Raw genomic sequence first — 17,586 nt, forward strand, 5'->3', positions numbered from 1 at the left:
AATAAGTTATGAATTATTAATTGTAATTGCAGGTATACTAATTTGAATATTAGACCCATTCGTCGGCTCTATTCAGCTCCATGTGAACGGGGCACACGACGAATGGCGAATAAAATAATCGATGAATAGTGCTGATTGATCAATCCCATTCGTTATTCATCATTCGCCAGGCTCATTCTGCTGCGTGTGATTTCGGCCTAAGGCTTTTTGTGACCTAAAATAGACAGTACTTTCGCGACCCACTGCGTTTGGCCCTATGGACACTTTTGTAACTTAATGGAGTCCATACTTTCAAAGCCTAGTAAGTGAAGAATTATAGCCCTCATAGTATTATTAATCTCGAATGATCTAAGTATAGTCAATAGGTACGATAAAAATTGTGAAGCGGTTAGCTTAAGCTATCACGTCACTACATACCTGTATTTTTGAGAAATCATCGGCAGCTACCGAGTCCTATAAAAGTATATATACATATAATATAATTGAAGCCACTAGAAGTAACCTTTTAGCATTAGTAATTTATGTCACAGCGTGATATGTTAACATCCCATTGCATCTAACGACTAATAAAAAACGATCGTTTAATTTGTAAACCAGCATTTATAAAATTTTTTTGTATTGTAATGTGATTGCAGATAACTTTGTAACAAAAAAAACATTTAAATTAATATCATCAAAAATCTGATGAATCATTTTTTATATACGTATAATTACACGTTACAAAGTAATTCAAGCTACTCAATTTGCAAATCAAGTATTCATTGAATTATTTTGTATGTACCTGTTAAGTACACTTTAATTAAACAATTTTTTGAAAGATTATTAAAAAAACAATTTCTAAGTAACGGGATTGAAAAATTGCAACTTGCATTTGGTTGCAAAAGCGTTTATAGAACCAAACGCACTAGGCTCTAAAGGTACACAAGTCGTGTAAGTCGTGAATTTCAAGCAAAATTCTGCAATTGCAGCGTTTGTCAATTTAGTAATATTTATTTTATTTTATTTATTATTTTTTTTTTTTCTTACAGCAGAGCCCACAATAAGGCTACAGAATTAAAATTTAATGGTACATGCTAATTATAAAATCAATACTAGAGCTTTTTAATTCACATCAATTTTAGCAGACTGCAGCTGCATTATGCTATCAAATAGATTACTTTTTTATTGCGGTTATTCGATTTTGCTTTGTTCATTTTTGTTTGTTTAAAGTCTAATTGTTTAAGTAAAAAAAAACTCAATATAAAGAACCTGATTTATTCAATTGATTTGGATTCTCATTTGTAATTACATCTTTAATATAGCTATTTACTACGTTACGACTTTAGCATGTGAGGTATCATAAGCCTCATGGTGTTTTGGAAAATTAAACAATTGTGATTTGCAAATTGAGCATCTTAAGTTATTTTGTAACGTATAATTATACGTATATTAAAAGTAAATTATCAGATTTCTGATGATATTAATTTAAATGATTTTTTTTGTTACAAAGTTATCTACAATAATATTATAATACAAAAAAATTTTATAAATGCTGGTTTGCAAACTCAAACCATCGTTTTTCATTAATTGTTAGACGCAACGGGCCATTAACATATCACGCTGTGAAATAAATTACTAATGCTAGAAGGTTACTTTTTGTGGGTTCAATTAAAATTGCATTTTTAAAGTTTTGTATCCCATGAAAAAAAACAAAAAAAAAAAAAACATGTAAGAAATAACCTTCTTAAATAAGTTAAATTAATTATAGATCAAAGTATTTAAATAAACATATCTGATGCACCTATTTTCTATAATAAAAAGAATTCAAACGATGTCAAAATATACTGATTGTTTCGTTTTGTAATTGCTTTCTTGGTAAAAAGTAAGAATAATCAAACAGTTGGTTAATGCTTGAGGTCGTCAGCAAACAATAAGTTGATGATGTATTTATGATTCTATTTTTGTTGGTGTAAGCCATAGTTTTGGTAGTCTTGCTGGTTCAGCTTATGTTTCATCTAATATCTTATAGTATTCACGTAATAAACTGTGAGCTTAAAGATGTTTGTTTCTCAGGTAGCAGAAATGAGATATTTTTTCAACGTTGTTACCGATTATTTATTAGATAATGGAAAAAATTTACACATTTTCACAATTTGTTTGTTAAAAGAAAATAGTAGAAGACAACAACAGTAAAGTATCCGTTGAATTCTTAGACTCGCTTTCAAATCCAAAAGTATTATTCAAAAATACTAAGTATAATTATCCAGTAGCCAGAACAAAAATAATTTGAGTCGTACGAAGAATAGTCAACTTTTGCAGGAAGCCTTAACAAGCCATTTTGATCGAGAAAGAAATTTATACTTATTTCAGTGCTTTAAACAGTATTCATACATGCATACTCCTATATTCAGATAACGGACGAGTATAAGAAGGTCAATGCTTGAAGTAGGTAAAGGCTCTCGTCTAAAGGGAGAAACAAGAGCAGGAGCAATACACACACTTGTTATCAACGTACTCACAATTAGTAGATGGTATAAATATGTTATATATGTTTAAGTATGCATTCTTGTAGAAAACGTAGCAGCGAACATGTGAGGTCTCGTTTGCCACTAGAGTTGCTAACTCCTATAGGCCATATTTGTACAAACATGAAAAATACTTTTGAAATTTCAGGAAGAATATACAATTTTTTATACAAATAAAAAAAGACATTAAACATTTTTCAGTAAGAACACAGAATTAGCCTCTTTTTTTGTAAGAAGATAAAAGCAATGCATGCATTGATAGTCAGAATAAAGCACTTAGAAATGTGTTTATTTTAATGATCATAATTTCTACAGCAATAAACTTTTTTTTTAATCTTTATAGTAAAACAAGTGCTTTGCAGAATAAAAAAAATTCAATAAAATTTTGTTACTTGAAAAGGTAATTGATAGCGGTAGAAAGATTATTATATAATTTCACATTACTAGAAAAAATGTATCAGATCCGTTTACCTGACAAATAGAAACAACATCCTCCAAATCATGAATAACATCTTGTAATAACTTAGAACAACTATTAACTTCTCGTTCAAAATATCGATACAACGGATCTTTTATGTTTTCAACTGTTCTTTTCAAAATAATTAGGCTTTTTGGTAGTAATTGTAACCACGTAGAAGCAGAGTTATGTAAAGTTTTCATCCAAGATGGACGACCATCTGTATCTGCTTCTCCTTGAATATCTAATGACTCTTCGGTACAGTAAGCAAGCTCATCTTCATCTTCTAACTGTTGCATTTTTAATAATTTTGAAACCAAATCAGTTCCTCTAGTTGTTAAAAGGACTTTTTCAGCATTATTAGGTAGTCCAAGCCAAGATGGTGTTTGTTTATCCGATAATGATTCAATCCATTTCAAAAAGTCCTCTCTTCTTGTTCCATCAGGCATTGTTATGTGTCTCTGGTTTCCTAAAGTACCATCTACGTTAGCAACAAGGGCAAAGTCGGTTTCAAATGATCGTGATGTAAAAAGCTTTCGAAGAAAAGATGTTAAAAGGCGTTGATCAAAATCATTATCAATTTTTCCACCGTATATACATTCTGACATTAATGTTATTAAAGCATCCCATGGAACCTGAAAATTACGACATGCTATTGTTATTGAAAAAGAATAAAAATTATTTAAAAAATTATCGAACACAATGTAATACTGTCACAGCTACATAATAAAAAGCTAGCATGAAATAATATTCTAAATAATATTTTTAAACTCTTAAATTTAGTTTTTATGAAAAGTTTATTACGAAAAGCGAAGTAAAATCTTTTAAAGCACTTAAAACTCAAATTGTTTTTCCAAGAGTAACTAAAACACTAAATTTAAAAACTTCTTCCAGTTAGAAAAATGAGCAATCGTGTATTATACATAAAAAAGTATAGATACATACGTAAAAGTATAAACATTTTGATGCCTAGTATTAAAATAAGAACAACGTAAAATTTATTGTTCAAAATAACATCGGAAATCATGAGTTTTACTAGTCATTATAAAAGACATCGATGCATAAATAGTGTCAAAAGCAAAAAATTGTTTATTAAAAGTACGTTTGTATTCACATAAAGAACAATAATGGTTTTAGAGAATCTGCTACTTAAAATTTTAAGAAACTATCTTGGGATTTGAAGACAAACCTTAACAAGTTTTGGTTCTTAAACGTAACATTCGTGATAAATCTGTCCAGGATATCCATAATAGAATTAAAAAGACCGTTTGATGCAGAAAAAAGTACTATCATAATATGCAATGAAACGGTCTTTAAAGTAAAATTACCTTTTAAATTAAAAAATTGCAGGAGGTAAATTTAATTAACAATGCCATGAAATTTTTTGCGAAATTATTTTTGTAAATCTTTTTGAGTGTTAATATTTAAAGTGGTGGTGTAAATAAATGTAGCTTTGTCAGTTTTTAAGCTTTACAATTTTTGTGTGTAGATCCAACTAACTGAAAAGTATAGAATATTAAAGCTACGAAAGCGTTCATTACTTAAAAGACACGTAAATAAGAAGAAATTCTCAAAAATACGATTGTTTTTTTTTGGATTTTTTTTTTTTTTTGTATGATTCTCCACAATTAATTAGGTATTTTAAATTTTAAAATATTAAACGATATCTTGAACTAGTGCTTCAAAAATATTGTAAAATAATGTCACACTTTCACATAATTTTCTATGAGTAAAAGAATCATGTCGAATACTAATACACGGAGTAAAAATAATGCAGTTTATTGGTTTTAAATAACTTTTTACACAGCCACTAATATAGGGACGACTGTGGTTGCGTTACGCAACGAGTTTTCAAACTTAGTCTAGTACAATGTTAGCCCAAATAGTAAAATGGTTCTACCCATTCGTAGATATTAAAGCGCATTTTAACAAAGCTCCGTAAAGCATATAGAACCTCCCAAAGCTTTTTTGGATTCAACGAAAAATGCGCTCAAAAGTAAGCGACTAAGCTTAAAAATTTTACCATCGCAGCTTACGCTTGCATAGTAATGAGTTTAGTTAAAATTTTTCATTCAACTGGTTTGAAACTAATGATTAAACATGCACGTATACTAAGAAAAAGATGGCCAGCAAGAGCTAGTAATGATGAGAGCGCATGCTGCATACAAATAGGCTACAGCATGGCTGGAATCAACTTCAAACTTTGCTTATGCCATGTGCCGTACGTGGTGAATCGTACGTACCACAATGAAACATCTCAATTCTGGACACTATGGGAGCAAATGAGGACCATACAGGTGGCTGGAGGTGATAGCCACAGAGCTATGTCCATTAACCACTAGTGCGACTGATACAGTACCATACATAATTGTATGCGCAATATGGGCATCATGGTAAGTAAGGGAGGCACTGAATAGCGCTGCTACGGAAATACGTGAAATCGTGAAGTAGCACTGCTATACTACTACGAGGTACAATTAAATTAAAACTTATTGAAAAAAAACTTTTAAATACAATATTAGATGATTAACAGTTGAGTAAGTAACAAAAAATTATTATTACACGATTGTTTAAATTGTGAGTTGGATTTCAATTGTAAAATAAGACGTCTAATGACAATAAGTTGATAATTTTAAACAACGTTCAATGGTGGTACTGTCAAGTTTTGTATTTATTAAAAAACAAAACAACGTTTCGGCCGTTTTGACAATGTTCCGGCCCTCGTGTAGTTACTTACTGTTGAGACATGTAATAACAACAACATTAGTTACTTAGATTAAGAAATTATCATTCAACAAAATAACACAGTACTAATTGATTGGTACCAAAAACCCACACACTCAGGCCAATACTTAAATTTTTTCTCCCACCATCCAGTACAACATAAAACAGGTCTCATTTACACATTAGTAGACTTTTCCATTTAATTAGCAGACACTCAATTTCATAACGATAATTTAAAACTAATCAATTAATTTTCACTAGCTAACACCTACCCTCAATATTTATTAGTAAATTTTTAAACAAAAGAATAAATACCTTAAAAAACATTAATATGATTGACAATCGCAATAGAAATAACAATAATTATTAACTTATCTTATTATTATTTAGGAGTTTCACCTTTGATATTATCTTATTATTACCGTATATTCCCCACTTGCACGGTCCTATGAAATATTATTCTAAGAAACTTTACATTGGTCTTGTATACAGTTTAAACAATAAATTGAATTCGATTTTTTCACTTGAAAAAGATGTAACCGAGCCACTCGATAAAAAAAATGTCGTTTACCAAATACCATGTAAGGATTGCAACTGCTGATGTCGGTCAAACATCGAGAGCTGTAAAATAAGGAATGTCAGAACACAAAAGAGACATCAAGAAAAAAAAGATGCATCTGCACTATTACAACATAGCATTGAATTTACACACAACTTCAATTTTGATAAAATAAAAATTTTAGACACAGAACAAAATTTAAAAAAGTGCCTTTTTTCCGAAATGTTAAATATACATTATTTTAATAATAATATTAATAGACAACAAGATACTGTTACGTACGATATGCTGGGCATATCATACTGACTCACCCTAGTAACGACAAGCCTACGCTAGTAAAGGACACCAATAGGGGGAACGAGCTTATATAAGGCCCTGCGAGACACGAATCGGGGCACTCGAGCGTCTTTTAGGCAAGAGACTGAACGATAAGTAGAAAACACCGCGCGAAACACACACACGCCTCTGCCTTCAAGAAGCTAATAAATAATTGACTAACGAGTTGAGTTCTTTTCGTGACGCACCTCCTTACCAGCTTCTTAATCCTACGTAACAGTTTTGGTGCTAAGTGTGGGGTACGGTAAGAGTCGGAATTTTTTTTCTCGCTTATTTTACTCGTTTCAAAAAAAATTCCGCCGAGAAGCACACATAGTGCAGTGCCACGAAAACCGAACTTGAGTGCCGGAACGGACCCAAACAGGACAGAGGTAAACGGGTAGCTGTTCATACGAGCGATTCTCGATATCAACGATCGGGAAGTCTACAAACAGAAGGTCAAAGCAACTTCGGGAAAGACCAGCAAGAAGGTAGCAGTTTATCGCAGTCACATCTATATTCCTGACGCTCAACGCCAAAAAGGGGAGTAGTAACCAGGGAAGGATGATATTCAGCACAATGATTCTGGCAATGGGGGTACTGTTGACTTGGTAAGTGAGTTGTTTAAATCTTTACATCGTTTTTATTTTCCCTGACCCCGAAACAAAATATATAAAACTTTGCAAAACAAACATAAAACAAAGGGATCTTATAAGTAGGCTTGCACAGATATAGGAAATATTCGAAAATAACTATATAATAATAATAACCCGCACCTATGTAGATCACTATTTTCATTACTATAATTTTTATTAACTAAAATAGACTACAGATATTCCCAGAAGAATATTTCGTCCTATTTATCACTAAACAAAGAGAGAGCACAAAATTAAAAGAAACCGAGTAAAAGACACACGCCACTCCTTTGCTTTCTTGTCTCGCCTCTTACTATTCTTTTCGCGCGATTATTATTAAGCCGCTCTATACGTAATTAAACGTCGCCCCGTAATTAGGAAAATACATAAGCTTTGCAATAATCAAAAAGAAAATACGTTTCCTGACACGTACATACAAAAAGGAAGGAAAAAGTAGGAAAAAAAAATGATTCATCTTGGCGGCATTACCCATGAGTCAGAAAGCGAGAACGAAGGCCTAGATAACACGATAATCGACACGTGCAGGCAAGACTCTAGTAATAAAAAGCAAAAGAAAAATATGTCGTAACAGATGTTAGAATTAGAACTCGAACCAGAAAGGTGCGAGAATCTAGATGCCTTCGATGAAAGAACGAAGGCAATAGTAATGGGCCTGTTTTCAAAAATTAGTGCAAAGCTAAAGAAGACAGAGGAAGTAGGCGTGCTATTCACAGCGACTGCAGGGCCCATCCGAAATTTGTCATTGACAAATAGGGACTTCGATTACATACAACGCGACGTAGGAGTAAGCATAGGACCCGCAAACAAAGAAGTGAGTCTTATCTCCGGAGAACGGGCCATTGGGGCAATATAAGAAGGGCCAAAGAAACACGCGGAGCCCAAACGGATAGAGTAGACACCCTACCGATACTATGGGGCAAGCCGGGGAAACCAGAATTGCCGATTTCCGGTGCATCACAGTACAAAAGCGATGAGTCAAGAAAAATCGGGGCAAGCGACTTACACAACCAACAGCTATGGGATAGAATAAAGGATACGAGCGAAGAACTCGAAAAAATGATGAAAGCCGCGTGTATGGCAACGGCACCACCACCAACTGATTATCATACAGATCGGGTCAATTTTAACGTGAATAAGGATAGACGACGTGGTGACATAATACCGACCATGACCCCATACATAGAAAAGGAACAAGAGACACGCAATTACGACCACCTACGCAAACCGCAGTATGCGCAACACAACATTCTGTCCATGCTCAGCAATATGACAAACAATATCCCGTTTTTCGATCGTGACCCGATCAACCTACCGCTGTTCGAAAGAATGGTGCGTATGGTTGCACGTACAATAGGCCCGGAAAATGAACTATTTTTTTTGGGCACCCTTGCAAATAGGCTAAAAGGGAAAGCAGCGGAACATTTCGCCCCGAGACTGACGCAGTTTACTACAGTCGAAGAGTTCATCAAAGAGTTCTCAAACAGATACTGCAGTATTGATAATGCAGACTCGCTCATAGCAAAATTGAAAATAATAACGCAGAAAGATAGTGAAGCAATGAATGACTACGGGGGACGAGTACAACAATTATACAATAGATTAACAATGTTATACGATTCAAACCCATACTTTCCCCCAATTCAAAAACAGGCAATGAAGGCAAACCTAGCATCCGAGGCAGTAAAACAGTTTATTTACGGATAACTTCCAATTTTTAGTTGGAGGATCGCAAGGTTTAACCCGGAAACTCTAGGGGAAGCAATAATACAGACGTTGAAAATTGAAAATGACCTTAGTTTATGGCATGCAATACCGGTAAGTGCACTGCCCACATGCAATAGGATAACAACAGAGTGGAGACCACTCATAAACCTAGCAAGAAAAGAAAAAAAACAGCAGAAAATACTAAGGGAGTACAAGTAACAGCAGCAGTACAAGAAAAACGCTGTATATACTGCGACGGCCGAACCAGGCATTCAGTTGAGGAATGCCAAAAGCTACTAGTGGTGATGAGTGATAGAAAAACTTCGAAAGAAAACGGAAGGGAACTGAGGGGAAATTGTAATTACTGTCAAAAACCGGGACACTATGTGAGAGACTGCCGCCCACGCAAGCAAGACAAGGAGGAAGAAGAGAGACAGCGTAACGAGAGGCGTAACCAACCCGCAAATAATACTCTTACTGACAGTAATGCCTATAACTACAGGGGTAGGAATGATAACTATAATAATAATAATTATAATAATTACGACAGGGGTTATAACAATGGCCCAACGAAGCCATACAATAGTAACAACAATCACAATTACAGGTATAATGATTACAACTTCAGAGGTTATAATTATTACGACAACCGTGGCAACGGTGACGCGTACAACGATTATAGCAGGGGCACATTCAACTGCTATGGTAACGGCTACAGAAATCAGGATAGCAGGGATGGCTATTATAGAGATCTAGTTAACCACGGGCCGCCACAGAGGAGGGGCCCACAGCAGCAAGAAAGCGGCGCATACACTCCGGATAACAGGAGAGACCTTCCCGTAGCTTTAAACTCGCAAGATGTTCGACGTGGTCCCCAAACGTCGAGCATCAACTAGAGAAAGAGATAGAGAAAAGTGTGTCCGGTAAGAAAGAATGTGTGAGAGAGAGGCCGCAAAAGGCAAAGAAAGAGATAGTAGAGAAGAAGACGCACAACAACAGTCCGAGTACTTACACAGTGAAAAAAAAAATAATAAGTAAAACGGCAAAGCAAGATGACACTCCGATACAAAGGAGCGGTAAACGCACAAAAAAGGCAGGAGAGCCCGCAAGAAGAGTAATCGGACAAAGGCGCCGGACACAAATGTAGATAATGATGAACCCAAGCTTTCAGAGCGCAACGAAGAAGTAGAGCAGCTTCCGAAGGTAACTATAAAACTTGCGAGAACAATGCATATGCCACCATCGGTCCAGTTACAGGGACCACAGTTAAGAAATGGAAAAGCGACTTTTTATGCGTATACAGGCGCAGAGATTTCGATCGTAAAGGCTAATTTTCTAAGCACAGACATGCAAATAGACAGTAGGTATCGAGTAGCTATTATCGGCGTGACTCACGGAGCATGCAAAACGTTGGGCACAGTACAGGCCCAGTTGCACGGATTAGAGTGCACATTACATGTAGTCCCCCATGACTTCCCAATTGACGCGGAAGGAATCATAGGATGGGATATTTTTAAGCGATACCGGGGCCAGATAAGCACCGCCGAGAATACGATTAAATTGGATAGCGTAGAGATACCACTGGTAGGGCTGTAGTGTTTTAAAATACCTGCTAGATCGAGGCAAATAATTTATGCGCAGAAAAGAAAAAGCAAAAATAATTCAGAAAATGGCTGGATACCCCTTCAAGAAATGGAGGAAGGAATACTTTATAGCCAGAATTGTTAATGGTAAAATAGTCACAGAGTGCATTAATACAAGTAACGAAATAAAATATGAGCCTGTTCCGGAAGTAGAGCTGCTAGAATATGAGAAAATTTACCGGAAGCGCGCAGAAGACGTCGAAGGAGACGAAGTTGAAAGCTTGGGAGAAGCAATGATAAGATTATTTAATAAAGAAAGAATAGATGACAAGAAAAATATTGAAATTTTTACAAAAGACGAAGAAGAGTTAGAGAAACAAGAACGGGTAGATAAGATAATGCAACTCGTAGATACAGCCGGTTGCAAACATGAAGAAAAAAACTGAGAGCTGAACATACATGATTAATTAGAGGAAAGGTCCGATGAATTACAGGCTCTAGTAATGATTGGCATGAAAATGCAAGATATAGAGGGAAGGCCGAAAATAAGGATTGACTTGCGGGAGTCCAACGAAAAGCGCATAAGGCCCCAACCTGAACCACCACCCCCGCCGGATCCTTAAAGCAACGGTAAGCTATTCACTGAAAAGAATATAACGACGATAGTTATAATAATATTAATAATATTAATATTAATGATAGTAATAATAATAATAATAACGACAGAAGAAATACAGGATAAGAAAAATAAAGCTAGTATACCGACATAGTATATTGTATAGGAAGACAGGATAAACAGAAACATACGTGTATGATATATATATATATATAGTGACAAACGTTAGTTCTCATTAATTCGCGGCCCTCGGACGAGCCGCGGTTGAGCAACAAATCATACGAAAAGAAAATATGAAATAAGTGATTACTGCGCAACCAACAGATATTCTGACAATTAACCTACTCCCTTGAGGAGATAGACTATTGTAAAAATACGTACAAAAATTCAGTTTTTTAAAATTTTCGCAGCCCCCGGACGCAGCGCGAAAATATGACAAAAAGAGTGGGATTAATTAGGCTTAAGATAAAACTTTTTTTCACGGCCCCGGACGCGCCGCAACCTAGATATTCATATACGTTAGACTTAGATTTGCAAAAAAAAAAAAAAAAAAACAAATATAATGGAAAGGTACGCATGAACAAAGCATCAATTATATTAATCAATTGTAATTTGATGTAACGTGAATGAAAAAAAAGCAAAGCAAGTGAGGGGCACGTGTGGCACTCTCTAGTGAGTAGACGTACTCAATAGGAGTAGAATTAACTCACAGGCCAAATGTACAAATTATGGATGGTAAAGACAAATGAAAAGGAAAAAACAGACGTATAAGCCGACATATACTTGTAAATTAAAATAATTTTCTTCTTGATTATCCGATTGACTTCATTATTGTAAAAAAAAACAAAAATATATTAAAAAAATAAAAATTTTAGCCATCATTGTTAGGTAGAGAGGAGCATGGAGGAATGATAAAAAAAAATAAAACAATTTCAGAAAAAATAAAACTATTTTTTGAAAAGGCCCACGAGCCCACGTCGAGTATAAGAGATTAAACCTCCTCTTCTTTCTTTCTTCTATCGTTCTCCATTAGAAACAATCCCACTCCTACCATCATGATATACTGATAACCACAACACCTAAAACGTCACACATAATCGTAACGGGATATAGAATTGACTGCCATGTCTAAATTGACGAATAGCCCGTTCGTCAAACCGTCCACCTCAAGGTTAGCATAATTTTGCAAAAACTACATGGACCAGTACTTAATCGTTCATGTAAGGGAGACTAAAAATAATGCACCCAGATCACCGCTCGACGATCGAGAGGAATAATCGACCACACCCAGTGTGCGGCAGTGTTTCTGAGAACTTGGCCATCGAAGGACAACGTTACTAGGCTACCCTCATTCAAACAGGGTCGTCGATATTGGAGAGAAGGCATACGAATCTACAACCCGCATGCTTAACTGGAAAAAAATAAAAGACGCTTGCAATCACATAAGCTGTCACTTACATAACGACATTGCGCAGCAGTGTACGCGAGCTGCTCCTGCTTGTGCAAGAAAAAAAAAAACAAAATTGCATCCATAGAGACCACACACGGAGATTCTACTGGCGCAAGAAGAAAAAAAATCACGCTGTGACGCAAGTAGAGTTGAAGCTCAGCTTGGAGAACTCAGTCGCCACGCAAACATCTTAAAAAGTACACTTTCTCTAGACATTAGAGAGGAAAAATGAAAGCTTTGTTGTTGTAAAAAAAAAAAAAAAAAAATATTGACAAAGCAGCAAACTAAGTCAGCAAATACGTCTACGGCGTCGAGAGTGGTAGTTGACAAAAAAATACCCTTATAAATCCTTTCCTAAATCTGACCACATAAGAAAAGAGATTGGAGGAGTATGAGGAAATCATTATATAAAAAAAATGTATGGATGAAAAATATTAGAAATATGTACGATACAGGTCAAAACTTCACCGCCAGAAAATGATTTTTTTTTTCATACCTCCAAGCTTGTCTCGACCAAAAAAAAAAAATACTAGTGAAATGTAAGGCAACCAATCGTCAAACTATCTGACTCTACAGTGTTCTTGAATATGTTATATGACCCCTTAAGCAAAATTAATTTCTTAGTTTGACTGCTAAAGTACGAGTATTTAACAGTATTATACTACAATTATTATACAAAATGTAATTATTATGCTGCACAAAAAAAAGAACTTTACCGTTTTTATATTTTGATTTTAGAACTTTTTAAGGTTACAGATTCATTAGGAAGAATCCTCCTTATTACCAGTGTGTATAAAGGTTTAGAAATTTCTTACAAAATATAAACTTAACTCATTTAACTTACTTAAAATTTTAGTTTTGTTAAAAGCTATTTTTAAGGAGATATATTACTCACTTTTGATGCGGAACTATTGTAATACACGTCCAAAATATAATTAACGATTAAAATATCGATAATGAAAGTATAAAAAAAAGTTGTACTTAATTTTTCTCACTATGCACATGAAGAGCTTATGCAGAAGCACCTGAGTGAATTCCAAAACATCTCGAGTTTTGCTTGAGCAGTCGTTGAAGTGGTAGTAAAACTTTTGCTTTTAAACTCAATGTTCTTGGGTTTAATGCACTTCCTTTAACTTTTTTTATTTACTATTTTTTGTCCAATTAAGTGACAAAAATATTTCTACCCTCCCCTTGTGTCAATATAAGTTTGACGGTGATGCACTAATACAACCAATAAAACTATGATCACGTTTAAAATAAATACTATACAAAATGCAACTATAATTCAACAACACAGAATGTCAGAGCAGATTTTTTTTAAATAAAAAATATTAAAAAAAAGCATTTATGTCTATAATCTTAAGGGAAAAAATCTTTATGAATAAAAACTATATCTCAATTTTCTATTAATTAGATACGTATTTCCTGAACATAAATAATACGAATATATATTTTTCTTTTTTTACTTAAACATAAAAATTTTTTAACAAAATAAAAATTACCATGTTAAATAGCAAACTTTAATATAATCTGGTTTTACTACGTAGCATAGAAATTTTTACATTATGGCAAGTACGTCTCACTTTTTTTAAAAATATAGTAATTTTTATTACAGTTTCAATGCTTTTTCTAATATCACTTTTCTCAGTGTAGGACTTCGACTTCCCGTAGGTTAACCAAAAACTTGTTTCAAAAACTTTTTATTACTATCACTAAAATCTTAACAGGACAAATTTATTTTATTACATCAATATTTTCAGTTATCTTTTAACAACTTTAAAATAATCTTTTACTAATATAAGTATTTACAACATTGAAAGTAATAAGTGTACACATAACCCGTGAGAATAGCGAAAAATTATATTTTCTTTTTGAAGTCAAAGCTATTTTTTGAAATTAAATTTGTCTTTGGAAGTTTATCTTTTAAAAAATTTAGAACTTCTGGTTATTCATGAATTACAAAAGTCGCAGTTTCTTTAATAACTTAATTTAACAAAGCTTTTCGTAACTGTATGTAATATTTTATCTCCATTGAGGGTTTGATTTTGGTAAAAAATAATACTGCAAAGTTGACGTTAATAATAATTGAGCAACGTATTGTTAGACTTGACGACAATTTTTTTAGGTTCAATGCTGTTTGCGTTACAAAGAACATTTGTCAAAAAAAACTTATTGGTAAAAATTAAGTCTTATAAACAAATTAAATACACAAAAAGACTTTACTATCCATATCATTGTCTCAGCATTAAATTCACCCACTTATAGTTTTTCTAAATTTCTCTCTAATTTTTTTATCAATAATATTCAGCTGGCAAAGTCATACATAAAAAATAGTTATGAATTAAAAAATAAATTAAAAGACATTATTTCACGTAGTCACATACTAATAAGTCTAGATGTAGATAGCTTATTTACTAATACTAGTGAAACTTTAATCACAAACGCAGTTAAACATTTTTGGAATTGCTAAAATTGTAAAATCAATGTATCTTTACATGATTTTGCATAGGAGTTTCTTTGATTTTAAATTCGACTTTTTTCCAGTTCAACAACAAATATTATAAGCAAGGTTTTGGCTCACCGATGGGAAGTCTTTGTAGTCCAGTACTGTGTGGTCTTGTTATGCGTTTACTTTAAATGTCCTGCTTCAAAAAGTTATGTTTTGATGTTCCACTGTATGTACGCTATGTGGATGATATACTCATGTGTGCCTACTAAATATATTAGCTACACTAAAAACATTTTCAATAGCTTTAGTCTGAATTAAAATTCTCTGTTGAGACATGTAATAGTAATAGCATTAGTGTCCTTGATTTGAAAATTATTATTTAACAAAATAGTACAGTACGAAACAATTGGTACCAACAACCCACACCATACAATACAATATAAAACAGGTATCATTTACACACTAGTAGAATTTTCCATTAAATTAGCAGACACTTAATTTCATAATCATAATTTAAAATAAGTTAACAAATTTTTACTAGCCAACAACCACCCTCAAAAATTAATGGATACATTTATAAATAAAAGAATAAATACCTTAAAAAACATAAATACGATTGACAGTCGTAATAAAAATGATAATAATTAATTATAAACTAATCTTATCATTACCGTATATTCTCTACTTGCCCTGTCTTATTAAATATTATTCTAAAAAGGTTTACATTGGTCGTGTATACAATTTGAATAATAAGTCTAATTCGTTTTTTTATCTTAGAAAGGATGTAACTGAGCCATTCGATGAAAAAAACCCATCGTTTATTACATACCATGTGCAAATTGTAACAGCTGTTATGTCGGTCAAACATCGAGAGCTCTCAAATTAAAAATGGCAGAACACAAAAGAGACATAAGGAAAAAAAGGATAGATCTGTACTATCACAACATAGCATTGAATTTACACACAATTTCAATTTTGATAAGATAAAAATTTTAGACATAAAACAAAATTACAGAAAACGTTTTTTTCCGAAACGTTAAATATACATGATTTGAATAATAATATTAGTTAGACAACAAGATACAGAGAAATTGAAGAATTGTTAAGTCTTTCGTTAAGTCAATTAAGAATCAGAATCAACTTGATGTTCATGATTTATGGAGCCTCTTTTATTTATAATATTAAGAACACATGAACTGTTTATGTGCTTCTCACAAGGAACTGCTCGCGTTTCTTATTTGATTGTATCACGTGCGTATACTATGTCATTTGTGTATGTGCAGAGTATAAAAGCAGCTTAACTTGAAATTCTGACTACATTACGATTTTACACTACTTTCGTAAGAGTCACAGGTATATTATACACTTAGCTTAATGTGCGTTCATTGTATTTTATCAAAATTCGTATTGTAAAGAATTATTACTACTCATAGATTTTTGTACCTGATGAGGGCCAGGACGTTGTCAAAGTAGCCGAAACGATGTTTTATTGTTTAATAAATACAAAATATGACAGAACCACCATTGGACGTTGTTTTCAATAATTCACTAACTGTCATTAGACATCTTATTTTAACAAATTAAGAGTAGTAACGACGTTAAAACTATGAAAAAATAATGTGATACAGTTATCATAAATATTTATTGCCAATGCGTCAAATGTTTTAATTTCGAGAATGACCAATTTTTTTATAAGCCCATGCAGCGGATAATTTTTAAAAAACAAGTAATTACTGTAGTATACGTTGTTCCTTCAAGTTTTTTTAAACCAAAACAAACTAATTAGTTAAAAGCGATAGCTCTTATTAACTTATAACAAATAATAAACTTGATTATTCCAGGTAATATTGTGCAAATTTTAAAACATGCATTTATCCCGTAAGTTCTTACATTATTTAGCATTGTTAAGAAAATCAAACATTAAAAAAAATCATTTATGTAGTACTTCAAAATAATACTAACTCTTTTTCGTATCTTTTATAATTAATAGGTTAATTTAGTCATTGATAATTATTAGTTATGCAGTACTTTAATTTGATTTTGTACATTCCTTATTTACAATCAAAATTTGTGTTTTATTAGAATTAATATCACTTACTACTGTATAGTTTTAAATTTTGAATTGATTTTTTGTACTATTTAAGCATCTTAAATAAACTCAAATGGAACCATACATATTTTTGAAGGAATATGTATGATAAATTCGTTTATTGTAACAAATTTATTTTACTGATAAGTTTTTTGCAAACTTAAAACGAATTTAATCCAAGTTTATTATTCAAAGCCTCTCTAGCTTGTGATCATTTGATCGAACTGCAGGCATTTTTGTTCATAATTTTCATACTTTATGTTAATAAAGCAGTTTTACATTGGATACTTTGGGTATAATTCTTATAAAAATTTAGCAACTTTTATAAAAAATAGATAAATATTCTGAATTAAAATCACTGTTTTAATTTCATTGCTTCTTTGACATTTATTTACTAAATAGACGGCTAAGTATAAATAAATAACTGTTTCTGTCACAGAATAAAGGATAAAAGAGTTAATTATTAAATGTAGCTACTAT

The 17,586-nt window shown here is 32.8% G+C and overlaps 1 protein-coding gene across 3 annotated transcripts in view; it reads right to left on the reverse strand.

The window, feature by feature from the left end:
* Positions 1 to 17,586, reverse strand: part of Dhc64C (dynein heavy chain, cytoplasmic) — an 897,235-nt gene that overhangs the window by 117,887 nt on the left and 761,762 nt on the right. For all 3 annotated transcript variants that reach the window (XM_089590008.1, XM_089590007.1, XM_089590009.1), the window contains one exon: positions 2,976 to 3,596. In XM_089590008.1, coding sequence (XP_089446134.1) covers positions 2,976 to 3,596 — 621 coding nt within the window. The remainder of the gene's footprint in view (positions 1 to 2,975; positions 3,597 to 17,586) is intronic.

This window comes from Copidosoma floridanum, unplaced genomic scaffold, assembly GCF_036245765.1.
Source record: "Copidosoma floridanum isolate Cflo_tuat_1 unplaced genomic scaffold, Cflo_Japanese_pri ptg000011l, whole genome shotgun sequence".
Lineage (NCBI taxonomy): Eukaryota > Metazoa > Arthropoda > Insecta > Hymenoptera > Encyrtidae > Copidosoma > Copidosoma floridanum.